Source organism: Canis lupus, chromosome 29 (assembly GCF_048164855.1).
Source record: "Canis lupus baileyi chromosome 29, mCanLup2.hap1, whole genome shotgun sequence".
Classification (NCBI taxonomy): domain Eukaryota; kingdom Metazoa; phylum Chordata; class Mammalia; order Carnivora; family Canidae; genus Canis; species Canis lupus.
Window position 1 is genome coordinate 14004354 of NC_132866.1, and position 20666 is coordinate 14025019.

Sequence of the window (20666 nt, forward strand, 5' to 3'; positions counted from 1 at the left end):
ATGGGAACCCAGCAGCCAGCGCCCTGCCTCCAGGGCTCTGTGCTCCTCAGCCCGGCTCTCTCTCGGTAAAGCAGACAACAGGCTTCTGCCTGAAATGCAGCCTTCCTGTTTCACCTGATGACGTTCAATGTCAGAGGGGTCTCATGCAGGTGGGAGCATAGGACATTTCTTCCGTTTTGAGTTTTTTTTTTTCAATTCTGACCCTGTGGCTTCCCGATGCTTCGCCACCTTTCTGAGCCTAGGAGTTGCCTCCCAAAATCTGAGATGTCTTTGTTGAGCACCAGGGGTGGGGTGTCTGGTTGGGAAGAGTGAGCTTATGCCAATGGGTCAGGACAGCTGATGGACTCCCCGAGGCTGGTTAGTAGCTTTGTGCCCCTTCAGACTCTCAAGGCAAAGCCTCATTATCCAGCCTAGATCAATCTGGAGGCTGATTTTTTCCCCCTCTGGTAATCATGAGCCTGTGCATCTGGGCTGCCTTGGGGGCTTCCTCCTGATGCTAGCTCCCACTCTCTGCCCGTGCCTGCCCTGTGAGCACCTGTCATTTTTTTTTCATAACCCCAGTCCAGCCAGCATCTCACAGAGCATCCTCCAACCAAGGACCAGACTGCTTTAGCTTCTGGCAGAGGAAGGGAGGCAGTGATGCTGTGCTCTCAAGAGGATTAAGCACAAGCCTTAAAATAGGAGCTCTTCTATTTTGGTGACTTGGTTGGCAGCTCATCGGGGAATGAAAGCTTCATGTCTGTTTAGCATCGTGCACATCAGCGAGTTGGCATGATGACTTGGGCCTCTGCTAGGGTCTCCCAAGGGTGACTGTGTGTGTGTCCGAGTGTGGAAATAGTGTGTACATTGCATCAGCAGTGGTGCCTGCTGCCTTCCTCTCTTCCTGGCCTCTGTCGCCTCCCTGAAGCCTCTGCTCCGTGAGGATCCAGGAGAGAGCGAACGAGAGGGAGGGAAGGAGGGAGAAGTGGAGATAGGGGCTGAAGGGAACAGTCAGGGCCCCCTACACAGTAGGGAGACAATGCTGCCCAGGTCCATTTGGGGGGACACACTCTCCTCATCTAGCACATACCAGGAAAGAGGAATATGGCTCACCAGGTTCCCCAGATCTCAAGTAGCAGTTCCTGAAGCCACAAGGCGCGTCTCCCCTTGCTCGTCTCACTGTTCCTCCTGCTCCCCCACCAGGACCTCACCATGGATACAGACCTAACAGCTGCAAATGGCAAGAAAGTCAAGGCGCTTGAAATCTTCGCTTACGCCCTGCAGTACTTCAAGGAGCAGGCGCTGAAGGTAGGTCACGTGCCAGGGCCCTATGGTAGAGGGAGGTGCACCTGCCAGCGAGGGGAGCAGGTGCAGCCTCAGAAAGCAGCACGCAACCTCATGCACTGCTGGTGGGAATGGAAAATGGGACAGCTGCCTGTCAGTTCCTCAAAAGTAGAAACCCAAAGCTGCCAGCGATTCCACTCCTTGGTATGTACCTGAGGGAAATGAAAACACCTATTCACACACAAATGTGTACATGAGTGTTTATGGCAGCAGTATTTGTAGTAACTAAAAAGCGGAACCCACACGAGCATCCATCAGTGGATGAGTGGGTCACTAAGTGGGTCTATCCGTACGATGGGATATTAGCCACAGAAAGGAACGGAGCCCTGACGCATGCCACCATGGGGATGAACCCTGAGAAATTGCGCTGAGGGAAGGACGCCAGACAATAACTGTATGATTCCCTTTGTAAGAAACGTCCAGAGTAGGTGAATCCCCAGAGCCAGGAGGTGCCCCGGGGCTGGGGGAGGGGATGGGACTGGCCGCTCATAAGTATGGAGTTTCTCTTTGGGGTGATGGAATTAGAGAGTGTGATGGTTGCATAACCTTGGGAATATACTAAAACTTCACTGAATTATACACTTTAAAAAGAGTTTTATGGTGTGTGAGTTATATCTCAGTAAGAAAACAAAACAAAAAGAAAGAACACACATGTGGTGGCTGTGGGATCTCAGGGCGAGGTGCTTAATTTCTCCAATACCCACGTTCCTAACCTGAAGAGTGGGGCAGGTCGTGTACCCTGTGGGCTGTTTGATATTAAATCGGGCATGAAATACCTCCCTCGGGGCTGGGCGCAGTAAACTCTTGGCAAACGGGTAGGGAGGACTGTCCCTCCTCCCAGTCCCCCCCCCCAGGCCCCAAGGGAGAAGCTGTTGCCTGAGGGAGCCCCTGGGATGGCTGTTGCAGAGTTTGCACAGTGATGACCCTGGATGTGCAGGAATTGGGTAACTTCTAAGTGGAATACAGCCATCCACTTGGTGCCTCTGCCCATGGGCATGGTGATGAGCGGGTGTAAATCAGATGCGTAAGGAGCCTCGTGTACTGAGCTTTATCCAAAAAGAATTGGGAACTTTAGAAGCATTTGGTATTATGTGATCACTAGAGGAAATTTAGTAAATTCCAGAAATAGTATAGAATTCTAGAAATAGGGCTCGAGGGAAACAAAGACGTGAAAACAGAATACTGCTTTCATCCATTCACGTACCTTCTTTTTCTTCTTCTTCTTTTTTTTTTTTCAAATTTTGGAGTACCAAAATTGTGTGCCAGATCCTGTACAATTCTGGCAGCGTCAAAATAAACAGTGCGAAGGAGTACGTAGTCACTGGATTGGTGTTGTGAGGGGGTAACTGTGGGTGTTTGGTGTTTGGTGAAGGCAGAGGTTCTGTCCAATGAACAGCAGCAGGGAAGGCTCCCTGGAGGAGGTGCATTAGGGGGCTGTCACTGGCAGCAGCTGGAAGGGTGGGTGTTTCAAGCTGCTGGAATGGCACAAGGAGAGCACAGGGGAAAGAAAACACAGCAGACAGCTGTGGAAAGTGAGCAGTTTGTGATGGGAGAAGAGCAAGGCTGCAGGACAGAGCGGGAGCAGCGAGATGGTGCAAAGCCTTGAATGCCAAGCTAAGGAACTTCTTGGGTCATGGGGAGCCATCCAAGGATTTCCAATAGGGGAATGCCATGGCCACAGAGACAGCATTAGAGGGAGGGGAACCACAGTGTCCCCAGGGCTGCCAGGGTGGAGGAAGGCCATATGGAAGCAGCAGACTCAGATCCTGAAGCAGTTATGTCTGAAGGCTCTGAGACTTGCGCAGTGGAGGGTCATTTGGGGAGCGTGAAAGCCCCTAGAAGGAAGAGGGGGTAAGAGGGGAGGGGAAATATTTTGGGAAATAATTTTTCCACCAGAAGGGAGGAGAGGCGAGAGGACAGAAGGAAGGAGTAGGAGGGAGACGTTGGTAGTAAGAGGAGAGCATCATCCTTCCAGGCAGCAGCAGGCAGGCCAGGGGGTGCACAGAGAGGCGGACCTCTGCCAGCTGCGAGAGCGGGGATCTCAGAGGGATGGGCTCAGCGCCTGGTGGCCCCGACAGCCAAGTGAAGGACTGTCTGCCTGTAGTACCCGTGGCCTCCTGGAGAAAGGTGAAGGAGCAGAGGGAGGCCGATGACCTGGGAGGCCTCTGGGTTAGGAGGAGGAGCTGTGAGGACCTGGGGAAAATTTAGGACCTGAGAAAGTCCATGACATTGGATTGGGTTTCAAGTTGGTCAAGGGGGAAAGAGTGAACAGCTCATCTCAGAAGGGGAGGGGAGAGGTCGAGGGGGCAGAGGACCAGAGGACCAGCAGGGGTGCAGGAGGGTGGGCCGAACACATCAGCTCAGCGGAAGGCTTTAGGAACCTGCTAGCACCTTCTCCCAGCAGGGAACATGCTGTAGAGATTCCATGAAGAGAAGCTTTCTGAGGAGAGTTATAAGACCCAGGGCCTTCATGAGAAGGCCGGCTCGTATTTAAAGGACAGATGGATTCAGAGCAGGGGATAATTCTTGTTGGACCGGGATAAGCAACATAGAATATCTACTCGAGCAGCACATCTCAGGAATCACAGGCTTGTGAAGCCGGCTTGACATACATGAAGGAAAGCAAGTGAAAGTGCCTGACATGATGGGATGTTTAATTAACGGCAAGGTGCTTTCCCTTCTAAGCTGTATTCCATCCACTGGTGAACAAACCGCTTATTTAAACAACCTTCCCTACAGCCAGGGAAGCCCAGCATTCACATTTCGAGCCTTTTCCTGTTTAAAGAGTTTAAAATAGCCTGGATGGTAATCGGTAGGATGCTTAGAACCCTCCCCAACACATGTCAGCACTCACCTGCCTTTAAAGCCCAATGCAGACCTGCAGGGAAATAAAACACAATAAAACAACAAGGAAACAAAACAAAAACAAAACCCGCAGTTTCACGCGGGCCTAATGCAGAGATGTTTTTAAAAACGTGTTTAAAAAAAAAAAATAGTTTACTAAACGTACTTCACACTGCTGAGCTGTATGCTTAAAAAAAAAAAAGGTTCACGTGGTAGATTTTTCATTATGGGTTATTGTCGCAATTCAAAATGAAAAGAATTTTTAAAAGGGAAAAGAAAAATTTACTGTCTAATCACCGAGGAAGTTAATCCCGTGACAGAGTGGCTCAGTCAAGGTAACTACTGAAACGAGAGAGGAAATGAGATACCTATCACAAGAAACAAATCATCAGCCTATTAATCTTCTGAAACATGTCCCCAGAACCAACTCCGACGCAGCCGGGCGTCGGTGCGTGTTTAGGTTTGATTTCAGATTTGTCTGGTGAATGTGGCAACAGGAGGAGAGAAGTGGGAAGGAGCTTTGCCCTATCAGAGGTCTTTTCTGGGCAAGGTGCTCCCACGTGTTCTCACTTAATCTCACCAGAAACACTGGGCATTAGTTTTATTCTCCCCATTTTACAGATGGGAATACTGAGTCTGGGAACTATTCTGGGGTATTTTATCCGTATGGACTTGGTGTGGACCTCTGATGCTTCCGCCCATCCCATCGATCCGTGTGGTTCCGCTGATGTGGTTTAAACCTCAACCAAAAGTTAAGGGCAGCGTGGTTCTTTGCTTAGGTCATGTTGTCCGTGTCCTTCCCATCCCGCTAGGGGAACTCCCCTGAGGTGCTGGCCTCGCAATAAGGTTGCGGACAGTGACAGCTCTGACAACAGCTATGGGCCAGGCCCTGTTCTAGATCTGAATCCACATGTAACAATTTGGTGAAGACTTTGGCCTTTAGAGTTGAGATCCACCTGGGTCTGGGTGCAAATCTTGGCTCTGTCACTTTCCAGCTGTGCAGTCGTACAAAGGTACTGAACATATCTAGGCCTTAGATTCCCGTCTCTAGTAAGGGTACGCAGTTATGATCCCTTCCTGATGGGATCCTGAGATTAATAGAGATGAGGTCTGCAAAGTGCTGAACGAGGTGGACACAGAATAAACTCCCAGGAAATGTAGCGCTCAGAAAATTATCACTCCTTCCAACCGCAGTGTGACCTAGGTATTATTATCCTCACTGTGCAGATAAGGAAAATGAGGCCAAAGGCCTCTGACCTGCCTGCCTCCTCCTGTAGTCACATTCAGTGAGTGAAAGCAGCAGAGATCCCTGCTTGCAGAACATTCAGGAAACTGACCCTTGCTCCCTGACACTGGTAAGTTCAGGAGACGGTAGCATAGATGCCCCAAGCGTTCATGGCCAGAAAGCCTGGAATCCTCAGTGAAGCTGTAGGAGGACCAGCTGTGTCCACCTGACCTGTGGCATTTCCCTTGGCTTTAGGAGCTGAGTGACCAGGCGGGGTCAGAGTTCGAGAACTCTGATGTCAGATGGGTCATCACAGTGCCTGCCATTTGGAAACAGCCTGCCAAGCAGTTCATGAGACAAGCTGCCTATCAGGTGAGTGTGGGGGTGGGCAGGTCGGGGGGAGGGCAGGATGTCTGCGGTGGTGACTGTCCCCCCACTCTCACAGGCCTCCCTGGGAGGCAGTGAAGGGTGTCCCACGGGCCCGGGGATACGGAGCCTTCTTCCTGGGGGAGGAACGGGGGTCAGGTCCACAAGGGTTGGGCTCGGTTTTCTTTCTTTCTACCACCTTCTACACTGTAGATTCCCCAGGGCTAGGATTTCAAACTGGGGCACAGAGACATTTCTTCACGGGTGAATGGAAGTGAGAACCTCAAGGAAAAGGCTTGGGCAGTAAGAATGTTTGAAGAAGAAAAGAGTAAAGAGAAAGCCGAGGGCTGTGAGCCAGGCACATCAGCTTGGATGGAGGTTGAAATCTGCACATATGCAGCCGGGACATAAGGGACATGGGATAGTCTTCTGTGCATTTCACCTTGTGACCTACACGGGAGCACACACGGTCATCGGGGGTGGTGAGGCCACCAGGCCTGCATGGTGGCGGACACCTGGATGAGGGCAGTGGCATGGCTGAGGAGTGTGCCAGTCAGTGTGGCGCCGTGGACAGAGCATTCCATTGCCAATGGCCAGCCGGTCCCTCCTGGGTGCTGGGGGCATCCCTGGTACCATGGACCCTCACGGCCACCAACCCTCACACTGTTCACAGGCAATGTGTGCCATGATGGGGCTTCCATGAGGGTCTGACATCATGGCAAGAACGGCTGGCCGAGCTGACCTGCAGGTCAGAGTTGGTCCCTGCTGTGGTTAATCCCCTGGGTTCATGGAAGCCCACCCTGGGGCCTGGGCCTACTCTGTGCCATGAGAGTCAGTTTTCAGAGCCTTCAACCAGAGCTGGGCTGGGGAAAGTCACCAAGGGAAGAGATGTTCCCTTGCCCACCGCCAGACCTCTCAGGGGACAGCCACCCTTCTCAGGGGACATGTCTCTGATGTTGAGTTTGTAGCCGTATGTATAAACCTTTCCTTTCAAAACACCCACCCACCAGAGCAACCCTGAACGCCGAACATAGCGAAATGGCCATGGGTACCTTGGTGTCATGAATTGTACTCAACGCTTGGAGCTTTACTCCAGGTGACAGAGTTCCGGGGAGAGCATTGCCCCCGCGCCCCACTTCTCCTTCGTCCCTCCTCTGCCACAGGCTCTCTGCTCTGCTCTCCCTTTCAGCGTGAGAATCTGGCTCAGTCTATGTATCTGCCAGAAATAGATTTGTTTTGATAGGGATGAAGGAAGAGGGTGGAAGTTCCAGAAAGAGGTAACTGCTTTAAAAAGGAAGAAACCAAATGCAGTTTAGTTGTCCACAGAAGCCCTCGGCCTCCTGGAGCTTTTCCACGGTGTCAGCCTCCAGGCAGTGTCCAAAGATGGGACGCCAGGACATGACTGTCCATGAAGACACAGCCGGCTTTCTGAGTTGTCACAGGAAGGACACTCAGAATTCATGGCTCTGACTCTCATTTTCCCATAGGAAAACTGCAGTGACAAACAATGTGACCCGGAAAAGGGTCAGTTCTTATTTTAGCCTGAAACAGAAAGAGGTGCAGGGACTGGTGGATTTGTCGGGACTCTTGGAGCTGTGGGCTGGCTCTCTGAGGAGTGGGGCCTGGCAGGGAAGCCCTCCTCCTCGGGGTGAGTAGGAAACCAGACAGAGGGGGGTGCGGTGGCCTTCAGGGTTTGGCAGACTCAAAATGGCACCTCAGAGGGTCGATGATGGGTCAGCAGCTCCTTGCGAAAGTGAAGGTGAGCAATGTTTATGGACGTGGGGATGTTTCTTTCTGAAGCCCAGAGATACTCTGCAGACTGGCCAATCCTTTGGATGCTGGGTAACTTCTGGTTGGTGTAGTGTTTGTGCAACTTAATTTTGGGCTCATTGTAATTCTGATTTGATACTTGTGTCCAGTTTAGCCACTGAGTGGCTTTCAAGATGACAGGGGACCATTCGGTCATTCTTTGTTTCCTCATTCATTTTTTCATTAAACAAACCCACTCTGGGGGACTTCTGTGTGCTGGGATGTGGTCGGCGCTGGATTCATACCCTATGTAACCAAGATGAGACCCCTCTCTCAGGTTGCTCACAGCTGAGTGGTTCACTGAAGCCTTTTGTACTTTGGGGAGGGGGCAAAGGGAGTTACAGGGGTTCAACTGCTTGGCCGACTAGTCTATGATATCTTTATCTTGTCTTCTGGAAGAGTCCCCATGACAAAATGGAAATGAAGCATGGTCAAAGTTAACATCTCTCCCATTCCCTCTCTTTATCCTCCATTAATTATACAGAATAAGATAAATATATACCTCTGATAGTTAATTTTATGTGTAAACTTGACTGGGCCGAGGGGTACGTTGGTCAAACATCATTCTGAGTATTTGCCATGAGAATATTTTTTAATGAGGTTGACATTTAAATTGACTGAATAAATAAAGCAGATTGCCCTCCCTAAGGCTGGTGGACCTCATACAATCAGTTGAAGGCCTGCCTAAAACGAAAGGCTGAAACTCCCCAGAGTAAGAGGGAATTCTTGCTGCCTGTCTGCCTGCCTTCAAACTGGAACATTTTTTCCCCCTCCCTTTGGACTCAAAGTGAGCCATTAGCTCTTCCTGGGTCTTGAGCCTGTGGGTAAGGGAACAACACCATGAGCTCTCGTGGTTCTCCAGCTTGCCGACTGTAGTTCTTGGGACTTGTCAGTCTCCATAATTGTGTGAGTCGGTTCTTTGTAGTAAATCTCTTTCTGTGTTTGTGTGCATCCTACTGGTTCTGTTTCTCTGGAGCATGCTAATAGAGAACCTGAGCAAGGAACATAGTTCTTGGGTCAGCTGGCTTCTCAGATCTGAGAATGCCCACCATCCCTTCCAACCAGAATGCTGCTCATCAGCCTGGCTTCAGGTGGAAGAGCTGGAAGGATGAGGTAGGATGGTCAGGACAGCGGGGAAACTGGTCACATTTACTTTGCTTGCATGCAGGAAGTGGAGTCCTTCCTTCAGGCCTGTTGGTGGCCCTGTGAACCCAGGTTCATGACATTGTCATATGGGGGTTGAGCTTCATTCCTCCACTGGATGCAGAGCAAGAGATGAGGCTCTGGGCAGCATCTCTCATGGAAGAAGCAGGCCTGGAGTGGATGGTTCTGGGGCTGCTGCTCAGAAGTCTGTGATTCAGTGCAGGGATTGGTGGGGCCACGGGGCACTTTATGGATACAGTTTTATTTGTGAAACTCCAAAAACTCCTCCTGTGTCAAATGCTTGTTGGAAAAGTGGGTTAAATCTCTATCTTTTATAATTCACAGCCTCAGGATATCGTTAGACCCGTTAAAAGTTCAGTTTCACTGAACAGATGGTATACTGCAGGAAGAATGGCTGATCCCTCTTCTGAGGCCTTCAGGAAAGACCTAGAAGGAGAAACAGTTCCACTGAGTCTTGAGGGGGAGTCATCGTGGATAGGAAGTAGTCCAGTTGATTTCTAGAGGCGCTTTGCCTAAAATGTGTAACCCTAGTGGGTTCCAGAAACCCGTCAAAGAAAATATGTTCCCTTACATATGATGATGTCACCTAACGCGGAGTTATAGCTTGCACTGGCTTCCCTTCCCGAACAAAGTGCAGTGAAAAAGAATCACATGGGGGGGAAACACAACAAGCAACAGCCCCTGACATCCAGAACTGGGGCAGCTGTAGCCCTGTGCGGCTGGCCGTGGGCCGGGAGCACTCGGTCGGTCTGGCCATCCTCCACAGCTACGCACACAGTCCCTGGCCAGCTTTCCTGGGTGACAGCAGGGCTGGGGGGCAGAGTAGCCGGTGTGAATGCCCACATCCCCAGGCTCCAGGCCCCCTCCACTGCGGTCTTCTCACACGTCTGCTCCTCCCAAGTGGGGCTCATGACCAGATAGCGGTGCCCTAAGGGAGACTGTGGTGGTGCTCCTGCTGCCCTGGATTCATGGAGGAGTCAGATGGGATAGTGCGGCCTTGGCTCAGACACTTTCTGTTTGTTGAATCCCCAGGTCATGTCAGCAGAAGGCTCTCATTCAGTGTATTTTTTTTTCTTTTTTTTCTTTTCATTCACTGTTTTAGAGACGAGGGCCAGGAAATGCAGAATAAAGGCTGGCTAGGAGGGATGGTGGGTTCATTCATTCAGCAGCTATCCCCTGAGCACCCACCTTGTGCTGTGGGACGAGAAGACCTGAGAAAGCGTAGCTGCCCTTAGAAAGTGTAGCCTCTTACGGGAGAGGCTTGGCGTGTCTGCATGATGTGTAGTTGGAGACAGCGTAGGCCGAGTGCTCGGCCAGGGCCCCGTGGAGGCAAAGCTCATGTGGACCAGCGACTACGAGGTACCAGCTTCAGAGGCAGAACAGCCAAAGCAGCCAGGTCCCCTGCTCTGGTTGACCCAGGCTGAGGCTTCTGCTGAAAATGACCGCAAGCGTTGATGGAGAAAGAAAGCCTACCCTTCCAGGCACTGGGTCCTCCTGCCTAGAGAGATCAGGGCATCTGAGTTTTTGAGAGTCTGGCAGATTCTTTTGCATTTCCTCTCTTTCTTGATGTCCACAAGCAGGCTCTGGGACCCCTTCTGGGAAGAAGGAAGCCAGCTCTCCATCATAGTCCCCATCAAAGTTGCTGTTGGGACAGGGTCCCTCACTCTCTCTGGGGAGCAGGATGGGGCATGTTCGAGCAAAGGAGTGTGGTTACTTTGTCCTGGGCCTCTCTCTGATCTTACCTTTTCCTCCCCCCCTGGTCTGAGGTCCTCTGCACCTCCGCTCCCCATCTGCATCCTCTCTTGGGTACCATGGGGAGATTTCTACCTCTGTGGAAATGGGGCAAAGCTTTTGCTGCAGGGCTGAGGCCAACCCAGCTGGGGAGGGACAGATGAAAGGCCTCCCCTGAGGGGCGCAGCCATGCTGTTTGGGGCAGACTGTGTGTCTTTCATGTCTTCGGAATGTGGGTGCATTCCAGGGGGAACCTGGATTGTGTAAGTCCCATACCCGGGACACGCAGGCACCTGAAGTGGTATAACTGTACTCAATGCTCTTTGCTTCTCTCGACTTCTTGATTTGGTTTTCTGTATAAATACTTCACATCTATTTTTTTTGAAGATTTATTTATGTATTTGAGAGAGAGAGAGAAAGAGAAAAATAGCCAGGAGAGGAGCAGAGGGAGAAGGAGAGAGAAAATCTCAAGGAGACTCTCTGCTGAGCACAGAGCCTGATACGGGGCTCAAACTCATGACCCTGCGATCATGACCTGAGTCCAAACCAAGAGTCAGACTGACTGAGCCACCCAGGCTCCCCGATACTTCACATCTAAATCAGAGCGGCTGCTCACAGTTTCAGGGGAGGTGTGGAGAGGAGTGAAAGCATTTACTTTTTCTTGTTTTCCCCTCCTGCCCCACTGCCAGGGCCAGGCCCGCTGTTGCTCTTCCTGGCCACGTGGTGACTGCCTGGTGTGTGGACATCCTAGTGGGACACGTGGCGGTAGTGAGCCTGTCCTCCTTCATGCCGCCCCTGGGCGAGGCCCCGGTGCCCTGCTCTCCTCACCCCTTTCTCCCAGGCTATCTTTCGTTCTGAACTTTGGAAGAGCATCTTAAACATTTGGCCTAGTTGTTTCTTTGTAGCTAGTTTGTCCTTCTTCCTCATGCCATTTTGTGGTAAGCTGGAAACCTGTTAGCTTCTAATCTAGGAGGTCCTTGACTTTACAAACCCATAATCTGGAAAAAAAAGTCAGTCTTCCAAAGTGGTCCTTTAGAAGGGGGCTCCCCTTGGTTTTATTTTGGATTTCTTCTGGAATCCTTCGGGTTGAGATTTGGAGGACTCAGCTTTCCTGGTGATGCTTAGGTCTCTAACTCTTATTCTTTGTCATGGGGCGCCATAGCCTTCAGCTGTCTTGGTGCTAAGGCTGTCTAATGGGACCCTTTGGGAGGCTGGCAGAGGGGGACTTTAGTTCCTTGAGTAGGGAGCAGTGGGAAATCTGTGGCCTGTTGATGGGCACACAGGCCCTCTTCAACCCGGGGACCAAACTGATGGGTGTAGGTGCTGCCCACGTGGTTGGCTAACGGCTGAGGGCACAAAACCATAAGGAGGCAGTTATTCTGTAGATGGTATAGGTTTTATAAAGTTGGTCTTCCAGAAGGGCTTCTACCACTGGTGAGCATTTGGTATTGGTGGGGGAGGGGATTTAAATCACCTGCCTGCATGTGGCTTCTCATTAAGACACAGTTACTGGTTCATGTGGGGCATAGCTATTAAGGAGAACTATTGCATGCCAATAGAGGCCGGGCACCATCTCGTGCTCTCCCCAAGTAAGTGGGTAAAGAGATCGTACCCTTAAACCAGTGGAAGGAGGATCATTAGAGACACCCCGGGAGTTTTGCCCAAAGTCCAAAGGCCTGGGTCCCACACAGGTTCCTGGAGTTACCCAGAGCAGGAAACTAAGGACCCATTAAAAGGCTGGTCTGCAGGCCTCGACACAGGGCCCAGGCTTGCTCTGCCACATACAGGTTGGATACACCTGAGCCCAAGACTGTCCGGGATTCAGCACTGAGAGTCCCTGTCCTGAGAAACTCAGGACGGTTGGTCATCTTGCCTCTCTGAGCCTTGGTTTCTTTCTGCATAAAGGGAAGGAGTTGGACAAAAGGCCAAGAAGCACCTTTGCATCTATAATATTCTAACTTGAACCCCCTCCCCTCCCTCTCCAATGATGGAATCTTCGAAGCCCCTTCTATCTGTGACTCTAGGCCAGCTCTTCCTGGTGAGAGGTCACTTGCACATGTGACCTTAGGCAGACCTTCCACCCCTGATCTCAAGATGAGTTCACTAACTCTTATGGGCCTCGGGGTAGAACTGGTGTCTTCTCCGGAGTGGGTGTGGCATGAGGGCCACATCCCAACGTTCCCTAGGGAACAGCAATGAATCAAACACAGGAGTGAAGGAAAGAGCTTTTCTGTTCTGTCACGCTGGCAACCAGGAAGCTCTTGGGCTTGAACGGCTTCAATGTGCCCTTGAGGCCTCGTGCTTCAGCCAGGCCCAGGAGGTGAGCAGAGACCTGTCAGAGGCCACGCCAGGCTTGTGTCTCTGAGAGCCCTCAGAAGGGTGGTCCCAGAGCCTCGTGTGAGGGGCTGTGACTGGAACAAGCCAGATGTCACAGAGCAGAAGCATTGCTGCTATTAAAGGGATAAAGGCTTTGAATAAAATAACTGCCAGCTGCCGGTTGACCCATATTCTAGAAAGCGTGAGACTATGTGAGATTCCAGGAGGGCTTTCTCCCAGAGACAGGGCCAGCGAAGGCCCACCTGTTTCCTGGGCCACCAAAGACTGGAGGCTGCTCTTCGACCATTTGGCCCATTGTAACCAGAATCAAACCATGTACCTTCCATCCTCTGACAGTTTTCAGAGTCTGTGGGCATCTCCCCCTTCATGCTTCTCAGTTCTGGGCCAAGCAAGTCCCACATGAAAGAAGCCCCAGGGTCCAGAGAGCCCTGCATTTCCCAAAGGCACTCGTACATCTTCCTTGGCCACTCCACGGTGTTTGGGTCCCCAGCATGGGGCCCAGCACCCCGTCACCCCTGAGTGTAAGCCCCGCAGGGGTCTGTGAGGGAATCTCCCAGGCGGGCAGAGCACAGAGTCCCTCCCTTGAGGGCCTGAGTGTCCTCAGAGTGCTCCTGCCCCCGGAGGCCTGGGTCCCAGCCTCTGCCTCTGTCTTCCAGGCAGGCCTGGCCTCCCCCGAGAACGCCGAGCAGCTCATCATCGCCTTGGAGCCCGAGGCGGCCTCCATCTACTGCCGGAAGCTGCGGCTGCACCAGATGATCGAGCTGAGCAGCAAGGCCGCGGTCAACGGGTACAGCTCCGGTGACACAGTGGGAGCTGGGTTTGCACAGGGTACCTCCTGCTCTCTCTCTCCCCTCCCTGCTCACCCCCCTCCCGCCCCTGCATGGTTCTTGGCCCTGATTACTTAAAGGCCCTTGTAGTGAAGAATCAAGATGCTCCCAGAGAGGTCAGCTGTAAGCCCCTCTGTCCTTGCCACCCCGTGTCCCCCACCCCTGCCTCCCCAGGGTCCCTGGGATACTCTGCAGCGGTTGCCTGGGGGCATCACCTGCCCACCCCGTGGGCCTTAGGCATGGGGAGGGAGGGTGGCCCAAGGGCAGCTCTTGGCCTTACATTTTACTAGGCTCTTCATTTTTCTTATTTATTAACTGATTCTTCATCTAACCCCACTTGCCTCTTATTAATTCCTCCATTAAGATTGTTGATTTACTGCTGACTCACTCATCAGGGCCACTTCGTGTGTGTGGTGAGCTCATTATGTGTCTTAACCGAGAACCTGGCGGAGTTTAAAATGCAGATGACAGCGGCTGAGTCTTCCTGCCCCGGCCGATGCTCATTTACCCGTGGGGCAGAAGCACCGCCCAGGGGCAGCCGGGCTGGGTGTTAAGGAACTTCTTCCCTTCAATATTTCCCTGCGTGCAAGATGGTCATGGTCTCGTCCCCAGAACTCTTTTCCCGTCTATCCCGGGCTCTGTGAGTCTGGCCAGGGCCCCAGAGTTGGCAGACAGCCGAGGTCAGGGTCAGAGCCACCCATGGGAGGGAGCACAGGCACTAAATCTGCGTGCTGTGGATGCTGTTCCCAGATGAGGGCCTCCAGGGCAGAAAGCCACCCATCACCCATGCCCACCCCCAGGATGGAAGGCCCAGGCCCCAGAGGAGGAGGAGGGCATTAACGAGAACTGGAGAACTGCCGCCCACTGTGCCCCCTGCAGCCCGGTTCTAACTTTTCCTTGGTCCCTGCACCCGAAGCCTGTCTCTGCACTGCCCGAGGCACTGGGGCCCTGGCGCCACCTTCACAGGCGTGCATGCCTGCCCACGTGGCCCTGCATCCTCTCCTCCAGAACTTTCCTCTTCTTCTTTGCCTGGACACTCTGCCCCAGAGGCCACCACTCTGCATTTTCAACCCAAGGTGGAAGAGTCTGTGAACCTCAGCCACCAGACAATGGCAAAGTTCTTGTTCGCTTGAACCCAGCCTGCCAGGGCGCAGTGCTCCCACCTCACACCTGATTCACCTGCAACGAATGGGCTGCCCTTCAACTCCGAGGGCTTGATTAGCCTTTTTAATTTTTTTTTTCTTTTGGCAATGCCTTGGCCTCCATCAAAGCATGCCGGGGCTAGCTTTACTCTTAACTCTGTCGAATGTCTTAACATTTTAAACACTCAGGATAACAAATTTATTTAAATCTTCTTCATTGTTTTAATGGGAAAAGAGACGCATGACTGACTGGGTTTCATATCTCATGTGCTAGTTCTTACTGGTTCATAGACAAAAACTCATGTCAGAACTAGCTAATTGTAGCTTAGCTCTTCTTCCTACTCTGAAGTGTAACACATTTGAAGGGGAAACTGTTTCTGAGTGCTTGCCTTCCCGGAGAGCTCCGTTTTGGGCTTCCTTTCCTTTAATATGTCCTGTCTACTTCCATACTGCTCCGTGTCTGTGTCCTGTGCCTTGTGGAGTTTGCTCTTGTCTTGTGCTCAGAAGGTCTTTCTGTTTGTTTGTTTGTTTTTTAAGATTTTATTTATTCATGAGAGGCACAGAGAGGCAGAGACACAGGCAGAGGGAGAAACAGGCTCCATGCAGGGAGCCCGATGTGGGACTCGATCCAGGGTCTCCAGGATCACACCCCGGGCCGAAGGCGGTGCTAAACCGCTGAGCCACCCGGGCTGCCCAGGTCTTTCTGGTTTTTGAAATCCTCAAATTGTTTGCCACTACCCCTAAGAGGGGTGGTGAAGCAGGGCTTCTATCTCAGCCTTGTCTCACACTTACAGCCTGTCTCCCCAGAGGAGGGGGTGCTGCCTGGGGAGGCGTGGCAAGGCACTTCATCAAGAGTGCCCTGGATGGCATTAGGGCCCCAAGCATCCCCCAGGGTGTTCTCTGCCCTTTGATGCTCCTCTATGACGGATGCCCAGTGGACAGTACTGGAGAGAATGGCAGTGGCCCTCTGCCCCAGCACCACAGGGTTGCTGTCTGTATTATTTTGCTCCAGAAAGATTTCATGAGATCAGTAAAGGATACATTTTTTTCACAATCTTGGGCTTAATTTGCCTGAAAATATGATAGTTTTTTTTTCAGAGCTCAGAATAGGTTTTATTACTCTTGTTTGATCATTTTTTTAAAGAATGCCATCTAGATTGTTTTAGCAAACCAAAGGCCCACTGCAAGGTCTGCAATAGAAGCTCACCTGGAGCCAATGCTGGGAACAGGACAGAAGCCCTGAGTTCGAGGTTCCCTCCCGGGCCTGCAGGAACTTTTTAATCCAGATGGCCTCACCACTGTATGCCGGAGAAATTTAGAGCTGAGTGGCTCTTGCCATTCTAATCCCTAGAGAAGACATTGTTTTGCGAACATGGTGCTCCTTGCTAGATGGGGCTAAGGGTCAAGAGTCCTTAACTGGATAACCAGCAACAAATGGATTTATAGGGCAATTCAAAGTCAGCAGCACCAGTTTAGGGACTAAAAAAAATTGGTGGGGGCTGGCGTTGTGGGATGGGGCAGCAGGGCAGCAGACAGAGCCTTTATCTGTACAATTGGGGGTTGTTCTAAACTGTTCATTGGAGTGATCATTTATTGGGTACCGGGTCTCATACTTGGTGCTTTGCCTTCATCATCACCTATTATGTGCTGGGTGTCACACCAGGTGCTGAGGTAAAACCCAAGAACCGGTCCCTGCTCTGGCTGTGAGGAATTCAAGCCAAGTGTTATTATCCCCCTCTTATGGTTGTGGAAACTGAGGCCCAGAGGGGTGAAGTGATCTGCCTCAATCGCGCACCTCGGCCACACTCTCTGATCCCCGATACCCTGTCACAGCCCCCCCTTTCTCATCTCTTAACATTCATGTTCTGGTTTTTCACCTTAAACTGTTATGAGGGTCCATGGTCCAAGGGTTGATTTGGAGCTGCATCTTAAGACAGAGTCATGGGAACTGCAAGCTCCTTAACCCCGTCTGACCTGCTTTCCTCCTCTGTACAGCAGGACGTTGAGTTGGGCCCCGTCTGGCTCCCAGAGCTTCAGGTGGCCTGTAAGAGATGCAGTCGCCCAACACAATGCATCACGGCCACTAAGAGCCCCAGCCCCTGTGGTTGCCCAGAGTTAGAGACAGGTGGCCGTGGCCTGGGCTTTGCTGGGTTCAGGTGGGCCGCCCTGTGGCTGAAGTGCCACCTTGTGGCTGAAGAGCATATTGGCTTCACCGGGGTCAGGAAATGGCTCCAGTCCCCTTTACCCAGGATCCAGATTAGGAAAACATACCCGACATTCCTTGCATCAGACACAGTTCCTTGGGATGAAATTATTTAACCGAGTGCACTGCAAACTTCTTGGCAGACAAGTTCCTCCCCGGGACAGCACAGCCAGGAATTTGGTCGATTTATTAACCCCTTCCCCCCAAAAAAAGTGTCACCAGGGGAAGGGCTGCGTCTCCAGGGCAGGTTTTCCAGCAGGGCGCAGGCCAAGCTGCCATGCAATCAATAGACTGAGACTGGTGGAAATGGTCTGCCTTTGCGTTTCCCAATGTTGTATTTATGTAATCATTTTGGTCAAGTACTGCTACACGTTCTGTCCCTCGGCCTCCTCGTGCTGTTGCCTCCACTGACTGCAGATGACAGCCTGCTTTTTCATGCTTTCTTACCCATCATTTTCTTTCTGTCGGCCACTAGCTAAGGAACACATCCGGCGTAATCGGCAGAGTCGGACCTTTTTGGTGGAGAATGTCATAGGAGAAATCTGGTCCGAGCTGGAGGAAGGTAGCGTCCTTGAATGCCCTTTGCCCTTGCTGGATTTGTTTTGCGTGGCTGGCAAAAATGCATGTTCCTGTTTGTTCCTTTTGCACTTTTGGAAAAGGTTGGTTTTAAAGACCCCTCACCCCAGGATGGCTCTTCCGGAGCTATAATTTTGCATGTTATAAAGCCGTACAGACAGACTCTTTAGAAGACAAGTAGGAATGGGAATTCCCCAGTTCCGGCGTAAGTCTTGTGTTAAACAGCAGGTCATTTTTACGGCCCTATAAACTTGGCAGGAAGTCATCCGCCTGTGTGTGCCAGGTACGCAGCGGCGTGTGACATGAATGCTTTCATCTTAAAGATTCCCTCATCTGGGTTCCCTATCATCCATGCTAATGACATTCCTGGCCAGACGTTATTGCATTCTCTTCAGTCATGAATAACTTTGCTGTGCAGCTAATTAGCAAAATCACGGTGGTAATGAGAAGTGTGCACGGGTGTTGAGTCGGGTATACCAAGTCCTCACCCTCCAGCTTGTCCCAGGAAGGGGCTGACAGGCGGTCTTATGTAAAGGATGACTGTCTTTGTACCAGGTGACAAGTATGTGGTTGTGGACAGTGGCGGTGGCACGGTGGACCTGACCGTCCATCAGATACGGTTACCGGAGGGTCACCTTAAAGAACTGTATAAAGCAACAGGTGAGTCCCTGCATGGCTGATTTTCTCATTCCTGAGCCGCTTCTCTCGTGTCAGATTTCCCCTCGTACTTCCTTCCCTCGGTGCTCCCAGGACAGGGGGCTCAAGGCCCATCTACTGATAGCTAGATGCCTGTGTGGAACCAGCTAGCAAAATGTAGCTAAATGTCCTTTAAAACACAAACCACCATAACTGGGGTTTTGGCATAAAACCAGTCTGTTTTAGATCCTGGCCAAGGGAATTTCTTTCTGAAAGTTCTGGAGGGATCAGATTGTCACCTGATCATATGTCGCCTTTGATTTAGCGCGATGGTTAAGCTTTCTAGGGAGGTCTCAGGACACCTGGTCTTGGATCAAAGTTGTCAAAGCAAGCAACAGGCTCTCTCTTTCAGTGGAGGGTGGGATGTTGAGTAATGAACAGATCACAGGGTCTGGGTGGGCCTACTGATTTTTCCAGACCCTGTCCTTGGATTTCTTGGGTGGGGAATACTATGATGCTCCTACATATTACACATATCCATTTTATTTAAAATGAAAGTGATGATATGGGGCCCCTGGCTGGCTCAGTCCATGCAGCATGCAACTCTCCATCTTGAGGTTGTGAGTTCAAGCCCCACGTTGGGTGTAGAGATTACTTTAAAACCTTAAAAAAAAAAAAAAAAAGAATGTAATGGATTTTAAACAGCTAGTTGACAGGTGATTCTGTAGGAGAAAGTATCTCCACCTGGGAGGAGAAGAACTGAAGGATTTTAATGTGTTAGTAAAAATTTATAGCCACAGTCAGCTTGCTAACTGGGTCTAAGCTGAGCTACTCCATATTTCAGGGAAGAACAGCAGGTACGCTGTTCCTCAGAGTTTGGATTCAGTTTCTGGCAGTTTTTAACATGGTGGACTCCCATTTTGTTCTTGACCCAGGTGGACCCTACGGATCCTTAGGAGTAGATTATGAATTTGAAAAACTTCTGTGTAAAATATTTGGAGAGGATTTTATCGAACAATTCAAAATCAAGCGTCCTGCAGCCTGGGTTGACTTAATGATTGCATTTGAGTCTCGTAAAAGGGCAGCTGCTCCAGACCGAACTAACCCACTGAACATCACCCTGCCCTTCTCCTTCATTGACTACTACAAGAAGTTCCGTGGACACAGTGTGGAGCATGCCTTGAGGAAGAGCAAGTGAGTTGGACTCACCAGGGGCTTAGGCCATTCTAGAGGGTGGCTCATGTTGATGGGAGGGAAGAAAGGGGTGTGGACTCTGAGTTCCAATCCTACATAAATGCTTGGGCAAGTGACTCAACTTCTCTGTTTCTCAGTTTTTCATCTAGAAAACAAAGATGATGGTTCCACCTACCTCAAACGGTTGTCATGAGGATGAAGTGAATTCATATGTGAGGCACTTAGCACAATGCCTTGGACCTGGAAAGTACTATTTTTGTGTTAGCTTTTATTATGTGCTAATAATTATAAGCTTTATGAAAGCAGAGAATTTTGTGTGTTTTGGCCTCTGCTATATCCTCCATATCTACAATAGAATCTGGTGTGGACATAGCAGGTGCTCAGTAAATATTTGTTGAATGAATCTTGTGGGATCCTGGGTTTCCTGCTACTCTGAGTCTCTTGGCTGCAGGCAAGTGTTTGTAGTTCAGCTTGTTGCAAAATGAACATTTGGAAGCTATTTTAAAGCTGAAGTACAAAATTAATAGACAAAAATCATAGGTTTCTAAAAATCTTTTTTATAGTGGAAAATTTCAAACATTTACTGGGCAAATGAATCTCATTATTCAGCTTCAACAACTGTCAGTTCCTGGCCAATCTAAATCCTCATGTACCCTTCCCCAAGCATTTTAAAGCAAATCTGATCATCATCTAATCCATAAATATAACAGTGTATCTCTAAGGGAGATAATTTGAAAATCAAAACCATGACACTTATTCCTATCACACTTAAAACAATTCTTCAGTATCCTTCAAATATACCCAGGGAACATTCAAATTTTTCCTATCGTCTTATTTTTTTTCAGTTTGCATTACTATCTAAAAGATGGCTATTCATAGCAATGCTCTGGCATGCCTCTACGTCCCACTTAACATATAGGATCACCCTCCTGTTTTTTCTTTAATTTATTAGATGATAAAGCTGATTGTCCCATAGAGACTTCTATAGGCTGGGGTTTTCGCTCATTGCATGCCCACATAACATGTTTGGTCCCCTGGTATTTTTTATAAATTGTCAGACTGAGCTAGAGATTTGGTCAGATGCAAGTTTGAGTTTTTGGCAAACCTACTTCGTGGCGGGGGCAGGGGATAGTATTTCCCTTTGCATCACATCAGGGAGCACATGCTATTTGCTGGTTGCTTCTTTTGGGATGCTAACTAGCCATTGTTGCCTAGGCCCACCAAGCTAATGGGTGGCCTCTTCGTCTCTCACTCCTCCTGCATCTGTTAGCTAGCATGCTTCTGGAGAG

General features: G+C 50.5%; 1 protein-coding gene across 4 annotated transcripts in view; it reads left to right on the forward strand.

Moving 5' to 3' along the window:
* Positions 1-20666, forward strand: part of HSPA12A (heat shock protein family A (Hsp70) member 12A) — a 160521-nt gene that overhangs the window by 133231 nt on the left and 6624 nt on the right. For all 4 annotated transcript variants that reach the window (XM_072805166.1, XM_072805165.1, XM_072805167.1 and 1 more), the window contains 6 exons: positions 1183-1287; positions 5648-5764; positions 13456-13627; positions 17447-17533; positions 18103-18207; positions 19119-19377. In XM_072805166.1, coding sequence (XP_072661267.1) covers positions 1183-1287; positions 5648-5764; positions 13456-13627; positions 17447-17533; positions 18103-18207; positions 19119-19377 — 845 coding nt within the window. The remainder of the gene's footprint in view (positions 1-1182; positions 1288-5647; positions 5765-13455; positions 13628-17446; positions 17534-18102; positions 18208-19118; positions 19378-20666) is intronic.